The sequence below is a fragment of the Macaca nemestrina genome, chromosome 9 (genome assembly GCF_043159975.1).
Source record: "Macaca nemestrina isolate mMacNem1 chromosome 9, mMacNem.hap1, whole genome shotgun sequence".
In the NCBI taxonomy this organism is placed as follows: Eukaryota; Metazoa; Chordata; class Mammalia; order Primates; family Cercopithecidae; genus Macaca; species Macaca nemestrina.
Genome location: NC_092133.1, coordinates 86,351,010 through 86,371,144, shown reverse-complemented (window position 1 = coordinate 86,371,144; position 20,135 = coordinate 86,351,010). Strand labels below are relative to the sequence as shown.

Genomic DNA, 20,135 nt, shown 5'->3' with positions numbered 1-20,135 from the left:
CTAGTGTATTTTCGGAAAATGAATTTTTTGGGGGTGATGGTGGTGGTTGTTGTATCGTTCTGTTTTAAAAGAGGAAAAACCATTCCTGATGTTTGCTGAGAAATGACGGATTTTTTTTTTTTTTAACACCACGTGGGCCATTTGTAAGGCCCAATAGACCTATCCAAGTTACTCGCTGTAGACAGCGCTGGAAATAATCAGATTAAGGCCAATTATGCGTGAGATTATAAAGGCGAGTGCTGAGCGGCGGCGCGCGCTGCAGACAGACAGCAAGACATCTGGCCACTTCCCGAGTCACTTCTTTGGTCCTGCGGGCGCCAGCCGCGCCGAGCCCCGCCCGCCGCCAGCCAAGCAGGGCGTGCGGACCGGAGGCGGTCACGCTCCGGCCTCCTTGACCGCCGCCCGCCGAGGTATGCTCGGCTCTGGACCCACTCGCCGGTCCCCGAGCGCCGGGCCTTGGGGCTCGGCTGCCTTCCTGGCCTGAGCTGCAGCGCACAGATGGCCCTGCGCGCTAGCCGGACCTGGCTGCGGCGGCCCGGGTGCAGGGCTTCTGGATGGGACCCCGGAGAGCCAGAAACTACGCCGCGCGGGTTTGGTGCTGGGGCTAGGGTGAGGGCACTGCACTCCAGGAAGTGGACACAGCCGAAGGACTGCCCCGTGGGGTTGCCGCTTGCGACGGGGCTGACGCCTTCCCTCCTGTCTCCGGCAGTGAGCTGAAGGCGTTGGGAAGGGTTTTCCAGGAGGGGAGCGCCCCGGGTGCGCCCTAGGGCCGGGCGGGAGCGCTGGCAGAGGGAGACTTGAAGCTCTATCGCTGTTTGCTTTGCAGCCAGGCAGGAGCAACGCGCGCCGGTCCGTTCCGCTGCCACCCTCCCAGGTCTTGGCCGTCCAGCCGATCTGACAGCCGGCGATGTTTTATTTCCACTGCCCGCCACAGCTAGAGGGTAAGTAAGCGCCGCGCCCCAGGCTCTCCATGAAGCCAGAGCCGGCCAGAAAGGGCCGGAGCGGCAGCAGGGTTGGCGGGTGGCGGGGTCCCCGCCCTGCGGGGAGCGCAGCCGCCGGCAGGTGAGTAGGGGTGCCCCTGTCCCCCTCCCTACACCCCACTGCAGCCCCGCTCCAGCTCCCCGCCCCGTCGCCACCTGCCTCCCACCTCCCTCCCTGCCTGGGCCAGGACGCCCCGGGCTATGCGTGCTGCGGGGACCGGCCGAATCCTCCCAGCACAGATGCTGGTGTCACGCCTCTAATTGGGGCTCCCCAACCCAGGGGGCCGCATCAATCTTTCACGGTGCTTTTGCAAACATCCCAGAAAGCGAAGGCGAGTGAGCCCGCCGCGTCCTGGCCCCGATCACGAGCTGCACGAGCCTAGAAGGGCCCATTGCTGGGCTGCTCTCACTGGGGCCGCTGGCGAGAGCCCTGCAGGGGCCTCATCCGCCTTGGATTCTGGGCAGCTCAATTCGCTTCCTGGCCGCCTGGCTGTCCCTGGAACCAGGTGGCCCTGCCCACCACCTGCCCGGACTGACCTAGCGTGGCTCCTTCTCTGTGACTCACTAATCCTAAATGTCGAGCACTCCCCACTCCCCCGGACCAGAATTTCCATCTTTGAGGGTCTCCAGGCCTGAGAAGAAATTTCCCTTCAGGTCCCCAGTCTGGCTTCCGCACCCAGTTGCTAGGGGGGCGTGGGTTGGTGAGAAGGGGACAGTTGGGACCTCCTGCATGCCCCTGCTCAGGACCCGGGGGATCTAAGATGGGGTCTTCACATCAGGGGGCCAATTAGTAGCCATCAGGTGAGCCACACTGTGGGCTTTAATGGGGCCTTCTGCAGAGCAGCAGTCTCAGCCCTGGGGTATTGGGACTTTTGTAACCGTGGGAGTGGCATTTGGCAACCTACTCCTTTGATTTATTATTGTGGTGGGAGAATTTGGGGAGCCAAGTAGTTGTGGAAGACAAGGGGCAGGGTAAATGTTGTGAGGCCCTGGGAGACCTGAGACTTCAGGTGATACTTGTCAGTCTTGCCGCAGGCTGCCCTGAACAGTGGCTGAGCCTCAGAAAGTTTGTTTTTGTTTTTCTCATAAAAGCTCTTAAGAGTCCAGTAGGATTTTCTAAAGGAAGCTAATGAGGACCAGTGTTTAAGCCCTGCTAGCTCTGTCAGCATTGCTAGGAAGGGAAGGCCACACATTTGCCTGCATTTCACCTCCTTTTATCCCCAAGGTCCCATGCAGGGTGAGTTTTATGGAAGGGTGGGAGATGTGCATCCCCTGACAGTGTACTCTAGGGGTTGAGGGAGTCTCTCCTATGTTGAGAGTGCCTTCTCTGTGCATCTGAACCAGGGGTCTGGACTAATTGCCAGCCAGTGTCCCACCCTTCTGGTCAAAGTTGGGGAAGGCAGAGGTTTGGGCATTTGGCAGGTAGGGGACATCATGAGTGTCTGTGTGCAGGGTGGGCTGCAGGAGTGACTTAGGGAGAGTCCTGGCCTGGCCTGCCGTGACCCCAGCTGTCAGCCCAGCTTAGCGGGCTTACTGTGCTCCCCATACCCTGGGCACATCCCACCTCAGTGCTGACTCTGTGGTATAACCAGAAGAAGAGGAGATGGGTCTTTCAGAGCCTTTCTTCCGTTTGTAGATGTGTTTCTCTGCCAGTTTTGCAGAAAGGAGTAATTTAGTTTAGTTAAGTGTTGCTGGGTGAAAGGGATCTCCTGAGAATGGAAAAGTTGAGAACAGACCTTTGGAACATGACATAATTATAGTCTATCATCTTTTTTATTTTATTTTTTTTTTTGCTAATCTAGAGAGACATAAAGGAGAAGAGAAAGAATGGCTCATAATCTTACTTGTCGTATAATTTTGCTGATGTTACATTAAAAAGTACCACTGGCACCTGCCTGAGAAGTTTGAATACAGCAGAAACTTATACATTGAAAAGTAAAATCCTCCTTTTCCACCTCTTTTCCTAAAAGTATCTGCTATTTTTTTGTCATTCTTTCAAGAAAATATGATTTAATTCTCATTTATGTAAATTTTAAAAATACATGTTTTGCCTTATTTGCACTGAAATTATGTTGCTACATCATTCTGTACTTTGCTTTTTTTAGTTTGTAGTGTATCTTGGAGATTTGTTCATGCCAATATGTGTAGATCTACTGATTTCTTTTAAACTGCTGCGTAGTATTCCATTCTGCGTTGTGGAGAAAGGGAGAAAGGGTCTGCTGATGGGCATTTTGGTTGTTTTCCTTTTTTTTTTTCAACTATGGTGTTTCCAGAAACACATTTTTTTCTATTTTGGCACACGTTACAAATATATTCAGAGATTAAATACCTGTATGTGTACTTAAATGTTTGATGGATGTTGTCAAATTACCTTCTAATAAGGCTGCACCTGATTTGTACTCCTACAAATGGTGAATTAACCTGCACATCTTATGACACTCATATCTGTACTGGGTGTCTTTATGCACTTCGTTATTTCACCAAAATGTTGAAAATAATATTTCATTGTTCTGTTGTGTTTGGTTGAATTATCTTTAAGGTTTAACATTTTCATAATATCGACTATCCTACTTATTTTTAAGTAAAATAGCTATTCTCATTTTTTCTTCTTTTCTATTAGCTTGTCAATCTTTTATTAATTTGGTGAACGGTCATCCTTTTCTAGGATTCAGTTTGACATGCAGTGTTTCACTTAAAGATTCTGCATGTACACATTGTGAGCCACTTTGGGACCATGAGGTATAAATTAGAAGACTGAGGGAAATTGTGATTGGAGATCCTCAGAGATTGTATTCCATCCTCACCAGTCAAGTGCATTGTTTCAAAAAAAGACAATTTGTTTTCCTGCAAAGTAATGAAAATAAGACTGCATTGAGGCCATTCCTTTTAAGTTTCCAATGAGCTGGAGAGAAATAACTGTAACTAGGGTTTTGAGGAACAACGCAATTTGGACAGGAAGATGGAAGGAGAACACTTTAGCAGAGAGTTAGGGTGTTTGGCAAAGGATGGGGCCCTGGAGGGTGAAAGAATAACTAGAAGGAACTTCCTCTAGTAGACAGAATTTTAAGAAGCCCAAAGGACTTTCAATCTTTGAGACTGAGGCCCTTATGAGGGTCCTTGTCTGGGACAGTGTGGCTCCAGAACTCCTAATGCCGTGATTCTGAGAACAGAGCCCATAGCAGGTAAAGTATTCACTGGTTAATGGCAACTTGCTCATTTGTTTTCCTAAGAAGCCATTGTGGACTATCAAGTAAATAGAGCACATTTGGAAAATGATCTGAATGCACGTTTGGGGCCAAACTCTGTTCTGGGTTTATAGCGAGCTTTGAAGCCTGCTGGGGAGGACAACGTCTTTCTTTTGTGGGGAAGTAGAAGCAATAGGTGCTTTATAAGGCCTGGCCAGAGGGCGGGGTGCCCTTTGAGAGTGGCCTTGTTCAAGTCTGCTTGGCATTCAGGACAGTCACTATTGGTGCAGATCTCCTGTTAATTGACATCTATATAACAGATCCACTATGGTGCTGATGAGCTGTGACCAACAGTAATTAATATTCATTTATAAACTTCTTCCCTCCTCGCGTTCTGCACTTCTAGGAGAAAAGTGCTGTGAAAAGCTCTTGGTGTTTTCTTTCCTCCCCCAGCCTCTCCCAGCTCCCAGATTTTAATTCTTCTTTATAGAAATAAAGGAAAGTAAACTACCAGATGAGCCAAAGGGAGACACACAGGCTTCTATTAAAGGATCTGGAGTAGGGGTGAGATAAAGGCACATTGAACAGGGGTGGAGCCAGGAGCTGGAGAGCAGGTGAAGGCTCTGCCTCAAGTCAGTGACCCTTCCTGGTTCAGAGTCCAGAATTTCACAAGAATTGAACTTGGCTATCTCGGGGATTAAGGTTACCACCTGCCCTGTGTAATAGGGATAACTGGGTTTAAAGTCAGAGGTTTTGGGGACAGAGTGGAAAAGAGGGGGATTTAATAGGAGGAACAGAAAAATATCCTTTGGGACAAACAGGGCTGCTTGTCTGGTGGGTCAGGTGTGTGCCCTCTGAACTGTGTCCGGGGGCGGTCTGAGGACTGGGGCCCCTTCCAGCCCAGGCTGATCAGTTTGCTCTTGGTAGGCACTGCACCCTTTGGCAACCACTCTTCGGGGGATTTTGACGACGGGTTTCTACGTAGAAAACAGCGCCGGAACCGGACGACGTTCACTCTTCAGCAGGTACCAATGTTGATTCTCCTTTCAAACATCAGCTACTTCCTACCTCTCCCAAATCAGAGTTGAGCAACTCTTCTTTGTCTTTTAAAATAAGACCAATTGATTACATTAACTGAATCTTTCTGTTTTCTTGAACAACTTATGTGCCAAAGAATCTGTTTTAGGGGGAGTGCAGATGACTTTAGCCTTGTAATCCCAGATGAGAGAAGCAGCAACGTTCTCTCCCACTTGCCTTAGGTTGATAGTTTGGGGAACACTTCCATGTCAGCAATATCGTTTGAACCTCACAGTGACCCTCTGAGGAAGGCAGGTCAGACATTCTCATTCTCAGTACAGAGATGAAAACCCGGATCCCTGGAAGTTGGCTGACTTGGATAAGGTATAGTTGCCCACAAGTGGAAGGGCTACAACTGGGACCTTGATACTGTGTTTCCCAGAGCTGGGCTCTTTCTCCTCGATCAGCCTGTGTCCCACTCTTGGAGTGAACTGGAGTGGTTGCGAAGGTGACCAAATGTCCCTATGGCATTTTGTGGGATGACACCATGAGGGCTTCTGCAAGTTGTTTCTGTTCCCTGGCTTCCTATGCTGAAAGCGATACCAATTACTGTAACTGTTCATAAGGTGACCATTAGGTTTTTTTGATTCCTATGACAATACTTAAATGTAAAAGCATATAAATATTCACATCTCTCTTATTTCTACTTCTTGCCAGAGCACTGAGGTTGCCAGTAAGCTGTAGCTCCTAAGTCATCCGCGGTTGAAATTCTCATTCTGTGGGATCCTTCCAAAGAGCTCCTTTCTCCCTGTCCTTCCTTGATTTGATCTGTGAAACTGCTTCCTCACCACTCATAGGAGATTTGAAATATGCATCTGCTTCCCCTCACCTAGCCACAGCCTCTCACCAGTACATATTTTTTCCTTTTACCAGCTGGAAGCTCTCGAGGCCGTTTTTGCCCAAACACACTATCCAGATGTCTTCACCAGAGAAGAGCTCGCCATGAAAATAAACCTCACAGAAGCCAGAGTGCAGGTAAACCTTCTTTTTAATTATTTAACTCTCTAATATTAAAACTGGCAAACTTTTTTTTTGACATCATGACTGCAGAGTGCACATTTGGCCAAAGAAAGCAAATGAAGACTATCTGTCATTTTCATGATGCACTTTAATAACATCAACATAATGTGGAATATTAGATTAGGTTGATTAATCGGTCATTCATAATTAACTAGTGATAATGTTCTACACTAATTTGTCCGCGTCTCTAAGGTACTAAATTACATCAATGCACATCCATTTCCTTGCTTTGGAAAAAAAAAAAAAAAAAAAAAAGAAAGAAAGAAAAGAGCTGAGATGCTATTCTCAAAGCAGCTCTGACCGCTCTGGTGTAAGGCCAGTCAATTGCAGAGAACCGCGTTTTCAGATGGGAAGCAGGGTAGGATCTGCTTTCCAGAAATTGCATCATGTCCAACTTTTCCCCTGCTCTCTGACTCTTTCAACAAAGTGGATCGGAAGAAGATGTGCAATTTAAAAATCTTGAAACAGCAAAAGCAATAGGGCTGCTTCAGAGATGAGTATGGCCTGTGGTGGCCGTCTCTAAACAGGATTTCTGTTTAGAAGCTACACAGTGATTACATTTAGGTGCACAAACCCGCCCGCCAAACCCAGCAGATGTGCCTCAGCGCGAGAGGAAGGGATCCACAGTGCCGCCTCTCCGGGCGAGCTGTTCTTTGAGCACAATTATATATTCATTTTATTTATGGGGTTTCCTCCATGCTGTTTCTGTTCTTTTTTTATGTAGGGGCTTGGGGTTAAGACTATGCAAAGATCTAATTGTAGGAAATATAATAGTTTGCTTTCGGTTCCCCTGGGTCATGTTAGTATCTCTTAAAAACCAATGGCTGAAGAGAGATAATGGAATTCTGAGCAGTAAATTGGGGGTTGTAAACAAATTATTTCCCCTATAATCAGATTATGTGATCCTGATTATTAAATCCGAACATGAATCATCGGTCATATGCAGGCAAATTAAACTGATTATTATTTGGAAATGAAAATCTCCTTTGGCCAGGATACCGTCTATCCTTTCTTTTTTTAATGCCAGCTTGCCAATAGCTGCCTAAAGACTGAACTGCAAATTGAGATAAATGACACAATTATTGAGCATTCAGAAGTGGAAGATCATAACTTCTCCCTGAAAGGTGCAAGGGTAAGATAGGGGTGGTGACAATTAAAGCCGGGAATTGTTGTTCAGGCTGTTGTTGGCTATTATGCAGACAGACAATGGCTGTGAAACGTTTGTTTAGTGAACCTCCGTGTGGGGACGTGGGCTTCGGTGGCGGGAAGGGAGATGTGTTTACATTTATACCCCTTGCTCATTCAAATATGATTAATGTTCTATAAAGCAGGGTCTTAATCGAAGCTGATGTTGTCAAACAATAACTAAATAGGGAAATAAACGACTCCATCATGCTCTTTCCTCAGAAGCAGGCGAACTGTCAGTGCAAAGTCATTAAAATATGATAATGAAAAATAGCTCAATTAAATGTTGTTATAGCTGTGACCTTCATTCAATTAAGACGCAAGAAAGTGTCTGCATTTTGCTTTGCATTTAACTGCCCTAAATTTAGAATATAGATAAAATCATTATTCAATGGTTGCTGATATGTGCAATTAAAAGCCAAGTAGATGAGAAAAGAAAGAAAGAAACCCAGTTAAAGAAGAATGAAAATTAAGAGATAGGGTGGGCCAGCCCAGCAGAGAGCTCAGCCTCAAGGACCCAGGCTCTCTCTGGGGCCAGTGTGCCAGCAGCCAGGGGAGGAGGAGAGGATGCGCTGGGGAATTGAAGGGAGGTCTCGCCAAGCATTTTTTTTTTTTTTTTTTTTTAGTCAGGAATTATCTCCCAGGAGGGGAGGGAAGAGGTTTTGCTGGAAGGAGTAAACAGAAGCAGGATTTCACTGACCTCTGGAAACTCCTTGAACCTGGGCTGCCCAGCTTCCATGAGGCTGTCCTGCAGAATATAGTTTTGGTTTCTAGGGCTTAAAGAACCCTGCACCTGACTCGAAGAAGGTGCTTAGGTCAAGATGAATCACCAGCCTTTTTGTAACCTGAGGGTGATGGAGATGACATGAGTGCATGTTTACTGAGTGGTGGATGGCTATGCATCAGGCCCTGTGCTCAGTGTTTTGCAGGCATGCCAATCTTCCTAACAAGTCTTACGAGGTGGCCACAGTTATTACCCCCAAACAGTTTGAATCACAGTTCCCAGCCAAGCCAGTGGGCTTCAAACTATGGATCTGCCATTTACCCACCTGGATGGCCTTAGGCAAGTTAATTAACCTCTCTGCACTTAATTTTCTCATCTGTAAAATGGGGATAGCAGGACTACTTACCTCATAGGGATGCCGTGGATTCTAAACCAGATTTACTGAGGTCCCAAATTCTAGGCCATGGCTGGATCCAGAGTCAGTGTTTCTTTCCGTCCTTCCCTTCCTTCCCTTCCTTCCCTTTTTTCCTTCCCTTCCTTCCTTCCTTCCTTCCTTCCTTCCTTCCTTCCTTCCTTCCTTCCTTCCTTCCTTCCTTCCTTCCTTCCTTTCCTTCCTTCCTTCCCTTCCTTCCTTCCTTCCTTCCTTCCTTCCTTCCTTCCTTCCTTCCTTCCTTCCTTCCTTCCTTCCTTCCTTCCTTCCTTCCTTCCTTCCTTTCTTTCTTTCTTTCTTTCTTTCTTTCTTTCTTTCTTTCTTTCTTTCTTTCTTTCTTTCCTTCCTCCCTCCCTCTCTCTCTCTCTCTCTCTCTCTCTTTCTCTCTTTCTCTCTTTCTCTCTTTCTCTCTTTCTTTCTTTCTTTCCTTTCTTTCTTTCTTTCCTGGAGTCTCACTGTCACCCAGCCTGAAGTGCTGTGGCATGATCTCAGTTCACTGCAATCTCTGCCTCCCAGGTTCAAGTGATTATCTTGCCTCAGCCTCCTGAGTAGCTGGGATTACAGGCATGTACCACCACACCCAGCTAACTTTTTGTATTTTTACAAAAAGAGACGGGGTTTCGCCATGTTGGCCAGGCTCGTCTCAAACTCCCGACCTCAAGTGATCCGCCCACCTCGGCCTCCCAAACTGCTGGGACTGCAGGCCTGAGCCACCACACCTGACCCAGAGTCAATGTTTCTAATGGGTACACTGGGCTGCTGATCACGAATATGTCGTGATGTGTATCAGACGATATCATAGATATGAGGCCAGACCAGACACACCCAGGTACCCAGGCCACAGCTGTCGGAAGACCTAGTGAGTCTTTGTGATGAGGAAGCCCTGGGTCAGGTTTCATTAGCTGCTTTGCTGGTGATCCTCCACCTCCAGTAGGAAATACATTTCACATCAAATAAATGAACTTGCGTGTGACTCAACATTAAGGATTTCCACAAGATAGTGCTTTTACCCTTGTTATGGGCATTCGGATACTTTCTATTATTTAACGTTCATTAAAAAATGCCTGTCCTAACCTCTTAAGTGGGTCTTCTGACCCCGCTGTGGGCCTGACACTGCAGTTCAGAGGGCGTGGTGTGGAGAGGAGGCTGCAGGGTGAGCTGCAAGTGCCAGCACTGGGTCCAGGGTTCTGGCTCCCTCCTCCTGTCTGATTTTCACTGGGTGCATGTTTCCATCGGGGATTCAGGTTTGGTTCCAGAACAGAAGAGCCAAATGGAGGAAGACGGAGAGAGGGGCCTCGGACCAGGAGCCAGGAGCCAAGGAACCCATGGCAGAGGTGACGCCTCCTCCAGTGAGAAACATCAACTCCCCACCCCCTGGGGACCAAGCCCGGAGCAAGAAGGAGGTGCTGGAGGCCCAGCAGAGGTGAGACTGTGGGTCTCTAGGCCCGGTGGGCCGTGGGCAGCACTGCAGACACAGGGCGAGACCTCAATGTGATCTCCTTCCTTTGCCAGCCTGGGGCGAACGGTAGGTCCTGCAGGGCCTTTCTTCCCCTCCTGCTTGCCGGGGACTCTCCTGAACACGGCCACCTATGCCCAGGCCTTGTCCCATGTGGCCTCCCTCAAAGGTGAGTTTGGGTTCAGCTGGGCTGGTGGGCATGACCTTGTGGGGGTGGTGGAGGTTGTGTGACCAGCCTGGGTCTCAGCTTGGCCATCCTTGCATCTGGGCCTGTGCAGCTTCCTCGCCTCCTGTCAGTCACAGCCAGGGCCACTGGTGCTGTCCAGTACTATCTTGATTGCTTCCTACATGCGGCCTGAGCATGGAGAGAATGTCCTAAGCATCATTTCACCCACAGAGAGCTGGTCCTAGAGGATACTGCCCCACAGTGACTTTCCATGTTCGCAGCTTTCTCCTGCTCCCTGGTAACAGTGTTAGGTGCCAACCTGCAGCTCATGGGTGGGGCCTGGGGGGGCAATCATCCCTGCTCCCAGCTCCCTCTCCATGCGTGCAGCCGGCCCACTTGCTTTCCTCAGGTCTCCTGATGCCAGATGTCTGAGCTGTCAGGATTTGTGGTTTTCCAGGATGTGCTCTCTTCTCAGTGGCTGTTGTCTCGTCTGAAGGATAGAAATTGTTAGGGACATTTTGTCAGACTTAGAGAAAGGAGTTCCTGTGGCGTTGGCCCTTGGGATTTCTGAGCAGCCTCACTGGAATGGGCTCATCCAGTATTTCTCAGATACTGGCCCCAAACCTATTCCTTCAGTGATCAGGCTGCGCAGCTGTGTTGACCAGGAGCAGAGCTGGGTCCCAGCGTGGGTCTGGGGGAGTGTTAGGGGGCTCATTTGTCACAGGGGGTCTGGGAGGTGGGGGCACAGGGGTAGGCTGTAGGCTTTTTTTCTGATAATAGGAAGTAGGAGACACACCCTTAGGGTGTCCCCTGCATGTTCTGCTAAGGCCTGGGGTCTCCTGGCTCTCGAGGAGGGTCCCTCTCCAGCAGGTGGGACACACACACACACACACACACACACACACACACACACACACAGTATGGCAATCTGTGTTGCAAAGGCGGTTTCTGGAGACAGAAGGAGAATATGATGGAGTCTCCCTAGACAGTGTCCAGGAAGAAGGAGGGAAGGGATTCTGGGTGTAGGGAACAGCATATGCAAAGACTTCCAGGGGCGAGGAGGGTGCCCATGGGAGAGTGCCCAGAGATCCGGTAAGGGTGCCCAGCGGGGGCCAGAGCTTGATGGCCCTGGATGCCAGGATTCTGAGTCTGGACTTCCCACTGCAGGAGGTGGAGCCCTTTTAGCCTGGGGCTGCTTCTGAGTGGTCCAGGCAGCTGGGTGCATCCCCTGGCTCAGTTGGCTGATGTGGACAAGACTTAGCTCAGTACCTTCTCCTGGTACTTCCTTCAGCTCCAGGGTCCAGGTGCTCAGGGGGCCACATAGAACCCAACCCTGCTCCCCAACCCCATAGAGCAAACTTGGGACATATTTACAAGACACAGTGGGCTGCTTAGGGGCTACAGGGGTGCAGGCAACCAATTAGAAGGGGAATCCAGATTACCAGTGGGATGCGGGTATCATCCAGGGGGCTGGGGCTTGGCAAAGGAGCAGTCAATCCCATGTCCACCCAGCACTGTCTGCTTCAGCACGGGCCAGGTCAGCTCCTGAAAGTCATCTTCTCTTTTACAAATGAAAGTTGCTCGCCCGACTCTGGCCTCATGAATAGGAAGTGATTCCCACGGCATCTATGATAGGCTGAGCTGAGTCCCCGTTGGACACCAGCAGTGGCTGAATGGGGCTTGAGGACTAGACTGCAGCTAGGACGGTGGGGAGGCTAAGGGCAGTGTGTGAGAGGGAGACAGAGCTGGGCTTGTGGCTCCCACACCCTGGGGGTGCCCAGCTCAGCAGCAACCCAGGACAGAGGCTGGTGCAGACAGGAGGGGATGGTGCTGAACTGGACCAACTGGCCTGAGTGAACGTGGCCACAAACATCTGTCCACTCTCCTCCTCTCCCCTCCACCCCTTCCCTAAGCCCTTCTGACTGGGCTGTGACCTGCCCCCACCTCCCCCGGAGCCTGCCCCATGCCTGCCTTGCTGGAGATGGACTTTCCTCTGTTGCTGCCTTTCTTGCCAGACCTTGGGGACTGCAGGGCCCTGTGGAGGTGGCAGGAATCACAGTGTGCTCATCAAACTTGGACGTGTCTTTGTGCACTGTAGGGGCCCTTCAGGGGCAGCCAGCACACCCCTGTGAGATCCCCTTCATGTCTAATCAGGGGCGTGGCAGGCCCTTGAGGTCGGCGACCTACCGTGTTTCCAGAGCCAGGCAGGTGGGCGCAAAGTGAGCGTGTGCAGGTGTTGTCTTTTTTTCCCCAGTTACAAATGAGCTCTTGCTCCCTTTTCTTGAAACAGGAGACCCTCTGGGTCTGTTTGTCATTTTCCCACTCTGAGAGAGGCCTGGGTAAAATGCACATGTCGCTACCATCAGAAGCAGCTATGGGAGGAGCCTTGCTGGGGGCACCCTCAGATTAGGGTTGGGCAGAGGCAGGATGGGGGGCCTTTGCCCACTCAAGGGGCAGCTGTTGCTCTGCCAGCTGATTGTGGCTGTGTGGGAATGTGGATTCTGTGTTGCCAGAATTGCTGCATTTTCCAGAGAAGCTGGAGATTTGTATTTATATTTCAAGTATTCCTGTCTTAGTTGGTTCAGGCTGCTATAACACAGTGCCCTATGCTGGGTGGCTTAGACACAGAAGAAGTTTATGTCTCACGGTGCTGGAGGCTGGAAGTCTGCGATCAGGACGCCAGCAGGGTTGGGTTCTGGTGAGGGCCCTCTTTTGGGGCTGCAGGCTTCGGACTGCTCCTTGTGGAAAGAGAGCAAGCTCCTCTAGGACTCTTCTTAAGAGGGCACGAGTCCCATTCACGAGGGCTCCGCCCTCACAGCCGAAGTCCTCCCAAAGGCCCTGCTTCTGAACACCCTCACAAGATTTCAACCTACAAATTTTGTGGGGGACACAAGCATTCAGTCCATAACAATTTCCATCTTTTAAATGTTGCCTCCAAGTCTTTGGGCCAAATTGGCAGGTCCTTGGTTGGACCTGCCATGGCCCTGCCATTTTGTGACACCCCCTGGGCTGTGAGGGGGTGTCCCATTTCTGCTTTCTGAGTTCTCTCTGCATACCTGCCTCCTGTACCCAGCAAAGCTCTCCTCCCTGGGCTCATCCTGACACCTTTCCCTTCCATGGCCCACTCCTGCCTGGTCTCTCTGAGCAGTGGCTTTTAAATCTCCGACAAGCTAAGTCGTGTTGGAAAGGGAGGCAAGTGAGTGATTATGGAAACTTCTCCTGTGCTTTACAAGGCAACCTGCCATTCAATTCTCACAGTAGTATGGTCAGCATTATAGCAAGAGGGGGTCTGTAGTTGTACAACCAGTGGGTGAAGCTGGGATTGCTTATGTGGGTCGTGGCAGCTTTGCATTCTAAAAGCGCCTGGCTCCATCATGGGACACTTCTGGAAGTGAGGTCTTCTGAGCTGCCAGTCCCTGGGGCTGCCTTGGAGTCAGCAGGTCAGCACTGACTCACTCTTGGAAGTGTGTGGGGGTCTCTGCTTCAACACCCTGGGTGGGGATGGGAGGTGTGTGCCTGCAGCATAGTCAGCTTCTAACACCCCCGGGGTTCAATTATCCCCGGGGTCCCTCTCCAGTAGGTGGGACGCACACGCACACACACACAGTGTGTTTCAAAGGTGGTTTCTGGAGACAGAAGGAGAATATGATAGAGTCTCCCTAGATAGTGTCCAGGAAGAAAGAGGGAAGGGATTCTGGGTGTAGGAAATGGCATAGGCAAAGCATTCCAGGGGCCAGTAGAAGAACCAGATCCCTCTGGAGAATGGCTGGCGTGTTGGGTGCCCATGGGAGGGTGCCCAGAGATAGGGTGAGGGTGGAACATGTGGTATGTGGCTTGGGGCCGCACAGCTTTCTGGCTTTTGCAGCCCAGTCTTCTCCTTCTCTTAGGTTTCCCCAAGCTGCAGAAATTAAGCACACAGCCCAATGTAAGCCTGGCCAAGGAATGACCCCAATTTTTTAGGTCCTAGCTCAGTTTGAGGAGCTCTGGGCTATGACATAGCCTCCCTCATCTTCCGGCATCCCCAGAGGTGGCTGGGCACAGCTGTTGGCTGAACCAGTTCTCCTTTTCTCAGGCCTGAATCCTGCTCCCTAGGGGCTGCTAGTCAACTAGGGGACTAGCACAGCATGCATGCCGGTGCTAGAAGGCACCTGACTGAGCTCTTTTTATAAATGAGAAACCAAGGCTTGGGGAGGGGAAGTCGCTTGCTCACAAATCACTGATTTGGGTGGGTCACCCCCTTGGGATGGAGGCTGCTATCCTCGGGTTCCCGATGTGTCCCTCCCTCCCTGCCTGGCACTACCAGACACCACTTTTTCATTCATTCCTCTGGATGAGCACGGCTGGTTGGGGGACAATGAGAGGCCTTGGACATCCCCCCTTGCTGCTCCCCAGCAAGTGAGGACAGTCATAAGTCTACTGGGGGAGGGGCTGGACTTGCCCAGGACCACAGAGACCAGAACCAATGTGGGCTGAGCCCTGGGGCCCCTTCTAGCCCAGACATCCCAACCACTTCTCCAAGCAGCTTGCAATTCACCCGGAAGAAATGAATCAAAGTTGTTTTCAGCTCCCAGCCCCAAATCAGTGCTAGTCTCCTTCCCCAGGCTTTGTGGTCTTACTGGTATCACACAGCCCCGGACCAAAGACAACAAATGTCTCTGGGTAGGCCACGGAGGATTGGGCCCAGCCCTGGATACCATCTGAGTGCTGCTCCCCTGTAACTGAGAATCCAAGCAAAGGCTGTTCCGTGCTCCACCAGCCCCCAGCTAGAATGTGAGGTCGATGCAGGGCTCCGAATGCCCCAGGGCAAGACCTGTTCTCCCAGTGAGCAATTGGGGTACCGCTGAGAGCATTATGTGTGATTACACATCAGAGGACTCTGAACTTGGGGTCCTGGTCGTTTGGTTCTGGGCATGGTTGCCATGGATGTGAAGTCCTTGTCTTGCACGTATTGAGAGAGCCTCCACATATTGAGAAAGCTGGCGATGCTAGCCCAGCAGGATTGGTGCTGGGGCCTGTGGGGGCAGCATGTGCACAAGAAAGATGTGGCTGCCAAGGTCAGCAGGGCTGCTTGGGCCAGAGGGAGCTGGGCAAGGGTTGGAGGTGGGGTGTGGGAGACGGCAGCCCTTTTTGGGAAGGAATTCCTGGCTGCTCCAGTAAGGCTGGCCAGGTGGAGTGTCCACGGGTGCAGGTGTGGCAGACTAGCCTGCAGGGTTACCAGGCGGGCGCCTGGATGGCCATCGGGCTGACCCCATCAGGCAGTGAGGCAACTGGTTGCCTCGAGTCAGGAAGCTGCCCACCAGAGACAAAGCTAGGCAATCAGAAACCAGACTCTTGCGGGGATTTTCTCCTTTAATTCTGAAGCAGCTGACTAGCACAGTGGCTTCCAGCAAAGGCCTGCTGGTGTGAACCTTAGTTCTCCCATTCTGTAGCCATGCACATCTTGAGTAAATCACCAAAACACTCTGTACTTCTGCCCGCTCATCTGCAGAATGGGGATCTTGATCACGATAGCACTGACTTTGTAAGACTGAATAAGGAGAACACGAGCTAGAGCATTTGAGGCCCTCAGGACAGTGTGTAGCATGTGGGAGGCAACACTATCACTAACCATCATTGAACACCAACTACTATTGTTGACCAGAGTCCTCCATTCTCATGCCCAGCTGCAGTCCCTAGACCCCATTCACTTTTAAAGGACTCAGTAAAGTATCTTCTTCTCCAAAACTTCTCCCATTTCTGTAAACTTTATTGCTACTGAAATTTACCCTTTCCTTGTAACCCTTGTTGCTCCAATTTTTGACCCTGTTGAGATGTCGTTTGTAGGATTTCGTGGTTGGGGCTCCCTGGGGCTTTATGCAGTGATGTGCTTTGTCCTCTGGGGGGATGGCCAGGCAGGTTTGCTGGGCTCACTGTGGGCATGTTTTATTTTATGGAAACTCTCAAATAAGAAGAGAGCAGGACCCTACTCCTGTGCAGAGAGGATTAACATGACAATAATGGGTGTCTAGAAAAAAATCTGTCCCATTACAAAGAATTTTCTTAGGCTGTCTTAATGGCCATGATTGCATTCACAATTCATTAATGCAGAGGAGGTTATTAATGGCCAGGGAGGCGCTTGGGTTTGTTCCGGGGAAGTGCTGGCCACAGGTCGGGTGGGAGCAGCTGGGGCTGGAGAGTCACAGTGGAGGAGGTGCTCTCCCCAGTGCACTTAGCTGGTCTGCCTCTAACCTGTGATTCACAGAGCTGGGTGTGAGGTGGGACATAATTACAGCTGCCAGGGGAAAGCTTTCATAACTCACTGCATGTTCACGCTGCAGGAGTCACAGCAACCCCCTGCACCCGGCAGGGCAGCCTGCCGAGTGGCAGCATCATAGCTGAACTTCCCAGGTGGGAGGGGTCAGCCTTCTGGGCAAGGTGGATATGATGGGGACCCTCGTCCCCAGTGTGGTTCCGTAGAGTCAGAGCCCGAGGCCAGAGAACAGCGGCAGGACAATGGAGTAAGATCTGACTCCTTCTTGCCTTCCTCCTCATCCCCTCTGGAGAGGTGAGATGGTTCCAGCCAGTTGGAGGTAAGGCCCAGGCTGGGAGGAGTCTGGGGACAGACAGGCTGGAGTCTGGCCCCATCTTCCCCGCAGAGACCTTGGACGCTGTGAGGACTGAAGGAGCTGCTGTAGGTCACGTGCCCCGCGTTGTGCAGGCATGCAGTGGCACTCACTAGACATGAGCAATTGAGCGGCAGTCCTGGTCCTGCACAGAGTGCGTGAGGATGAGGGGAAGGATGTGCAGGGGAAGGGAGTGCTAGCAGAGGTCGGGCCATGGCCTTCCTAAGGGTATGGCCCTGGCATTAGTCAAGAATGTTTTGCTTTGCTTTGGCCTTCACCCTTGGGCTTCCAGGCCAGGCTGAAATGTCCAGCTTCTGAGGGCTGTACTGGCCTTAGCATTTGTCCACAAAGGCTGACCTCAGAGTCAGAAGTGACCTCTTCCTCCTCTGAGGCCCCCTGAAACCATCTTTCCCCTTTTCTTCTTTAATGATGTTTTCCTTTTTTAAAAAATTGTGATGTTTTAAAAATTTTTTAAATTTTTTTATAATGGTTGTATTGTAAAATAGGATATTCATTAGAGAAATGCATGAAGCATGCACCTGGCTCTTCATTAATGGTTTCAAGCATCCAGATTACCTTGCTTGCACTCCACACTTCCAACTCCATGTACCTTGTTTTACTCACGTCACTTTTCCTCTTAGCAAAAGACACCACTCTGCTGACTTTTATGATGATATAACTTTACCACTGAAGTAGGCATTCTGAAACACTGTACCGGTTAGTAGCCCTTATCCACAGTGCTTGGACCAGAAGTGTTTGTGATTTTGTATTTTTTTTTTTGGATTTCAGAATATTTGCATTTTACTTAGTGGTTGAGCATCCCAAGTCTGAAAATCCTAAATCTGAAACAGTCCAATGAGCATTTTATTTGGGTGTCGTGTTGGCATGCAAAAGCTTTAGATTTACAGCATTTCAAATTTTGGACTTGGGAGGCTCAATCTATAGTCTTGACTTTTTTGAACTTCACATATACATACATGTACTATATATATAGTAAATATATAGCACACAAAAATATATACACACATATACATGGAGTCCTACAGTATGTATTTTTTTGTGTCTGAGTTCTTTGGCTGAGCATTATGTTTACAAGATTTGTTGCAATTAGGTTTAGTCTTAGATTCTTTATGATATTGTATGTACACAAGCATATCTATAAAGACTATTTGTCTATTATTTTCCAAGCTTATACTTTTCAATTTCTTTTTCTTGTGGGACTGTGCTGGCTAGAACCTCTAGTACAGTATTGAACAGAAGTGGTGGAAACAGGCATATGGCGTTATTCTATTTTTTAAAAAGCTTTATTGAGATATAATTCACATTCTATATGATTCATCCATTAAAGTGTACAATTCAATAACTTTTAGTATATTCACCATTTGAGTGTTCACCATCACTACAATCAATTTTAGAACATTTTTACCACTCTGTATCCATTATCAGTCACTGGCACTTTCTCCATTTTGCACAGCCCAGGGCAACCCTGCCCCTGCCCTCTGTCTCTGTAGACTGTGGACATCTCATGTGAATGGAATCATGTCATACGTGGTGTGTGTGACCTGCTGTTGCTTTATTGATCTCATGAGGAAGCTCTTAGGGTTTGACAGTTGTGTTTGCTGCCTGTTTTTTTTTTAAAGATACTCTTTATCAATTAAATATATTTTTTTCTTGTCCTAGTTTTCTAAGAATTTTTTCTTGATTATCATTTTTAAAAATTGCTAATATTAATGAATAGTGAATTTCATCACTTCTTCTGTAGCTGTTGAGCTGACTGTATGTTTTTTTCTTTCTCAATATATTAGTAGGATGAATTATATTGATTCTTTTTTTTTTTAATGTTAAAACAACTGCACATTCCTGGAATAGACCCAAATTAGATGTGACATGCTATTCTTTTTACATATTACTGAATTTGGTTTGCTAATGTTTTCTTTAGGGTGTTTGCAGCTATGATCATGAGGAGATGGATGTGTGGTTTTTTTTTTCTTAAAATCTCCATTCCAGGTTTTGGTATGGTTTTACTTAACTGTGGTTGCCCCAAAAGTTAGTATTATAAAATAGCAACTGTTTTGTTATCTCTCATCATTCTGAGGACTGGCTGGGCTCAACTGGGTGGTTCTTTGGCTGCTTTTCCTTAGGATCTTTTGTGAGGTTGCAGTCACATGGCAGCTGGGCCTGGTATATACAACATGGCATTACTTAGGTGTCTGGTGCTTTTACAGAGATGCTGGGAGACTGAACCTCTCCCTCTTTCTCCACATGGTCTCTCCTATGGTTAGCTTGGGGTGGGGTTGAGTGGTGTTTGGGTACCAAGAGTATAAAAGCAGAAGATGCCAGGCCTTCTTAAGGGTCACACCCAGAATGGGTATAGTGTCACTGCTGCTGCATCCTATTAAAGCCAATCGCCGGGCCAGCCCAGACTCAGGCAGAGGGGACTGCACATGGGCATGAGTCCTGGGAGGTGTGGTCCATTGAGAGTGACTGCAGACACTAACTGCCACAAGTATCAAGGTTATGCTGGCCCCTGCCATGAGTTGGGGTGTTTGTTTTTGACCACCCGTACTTCCAGTTGTGACTATTTACACTTTAAGGGCACTGGTCACATCCAACGCGCCTCTGGATCCTTCCACCTACCTCTACCCCAGCACAGAGTCTGGTGCAGAGTAAAATGTAATGCAGTCTGGGAAAAGAAGGAAAGAATCTTGTGCTGCTCTGGGCCTGAGAGAAGGTCCTCTCTTAGGAGATTCCAAAGATATTGGCACCTGGCTCTGCACTGCTGGCCACCTGCTGGACTCCAGAGACGAGGCTTTCCTGTTCTTCATTCAGCACCCACTGAGTAGCTACACTTTGCCAGACTCTGAACCACAGGTTGAGCACTTAGCAATGAATTAGACCAATGAATTAGACTATCCCTACCCAAAGGGTCTGGCGGTTTGAGGGGGTGGGCTTGGAGAAACAGACAGGTCCAAAAAGAATCCCAGTTCAGGTGACAGTCATGTACTCTCATAGAAGCAAACAAGGGCATACAAGGTATGGGGAAGCCCAGAGGAGGGAGGAACTTTCTTCACAGGAAGAAGTCTTTCCAGAGAATATGCTTAAGCTGTGAGTGGGTGAGAGACTCCAGGCAGAGAGAAGCATGAATGCAGGGAAGGAACCTGGCAGTGCTGCCTCTTTCTTGACACTGGGTCACCTTGGGGTGGATGCTAGGCTCCTCACCTGTGAAACAAAGACTGTAAAGGCCATACCTAATGGTGCCCATGTATCTGGCACATCCAAATCCACCTAAGTGCTTGTAATTGTTGTTAGA

At 49.2% G+C, this 20,135-nt stretch overlaps 1 protein-coding gene across 1 annotated transcript in view; it reads left to right on the top strand.

Moving 5' to 3' along the window:
* The first annotated feature begins 255 nt into the window (after window positions 1-255).
* The window catches only part of LOC105486644 (dorsal root ganglia homeobox), a 32,461-nt gene continuing 12,581 nt past the window's right edge, over window positions 256-20,135 (top strand). Inside the window, exons 1-6 of the mRNA XM_011749601.2 lie at window positions 256-410; window positions 827-941; window positions 5,093-5,190; window positions 6,116-6,217; window positions 9,846-10,024; window positions 10,114-10,226. Of these exons, the coding sequence (XP_011747903.1) occupies window positions 908-941; window positions 5,093-5,190; window positions 6,116-6,217; window positions 9,846-10,024; window positions 10,114-10,226 (526 nt within the window). The 5' untranslated portion in view covers window positions 256-410; window positions 827-907. The remainder of the gene's footprint in view (window positions 411-826; window positions 942-5,092; window positions 5,191-6,115; window positions 6,218-9,845; window positions 10,025-10,113; window positions 10,227-20,135) is intronic.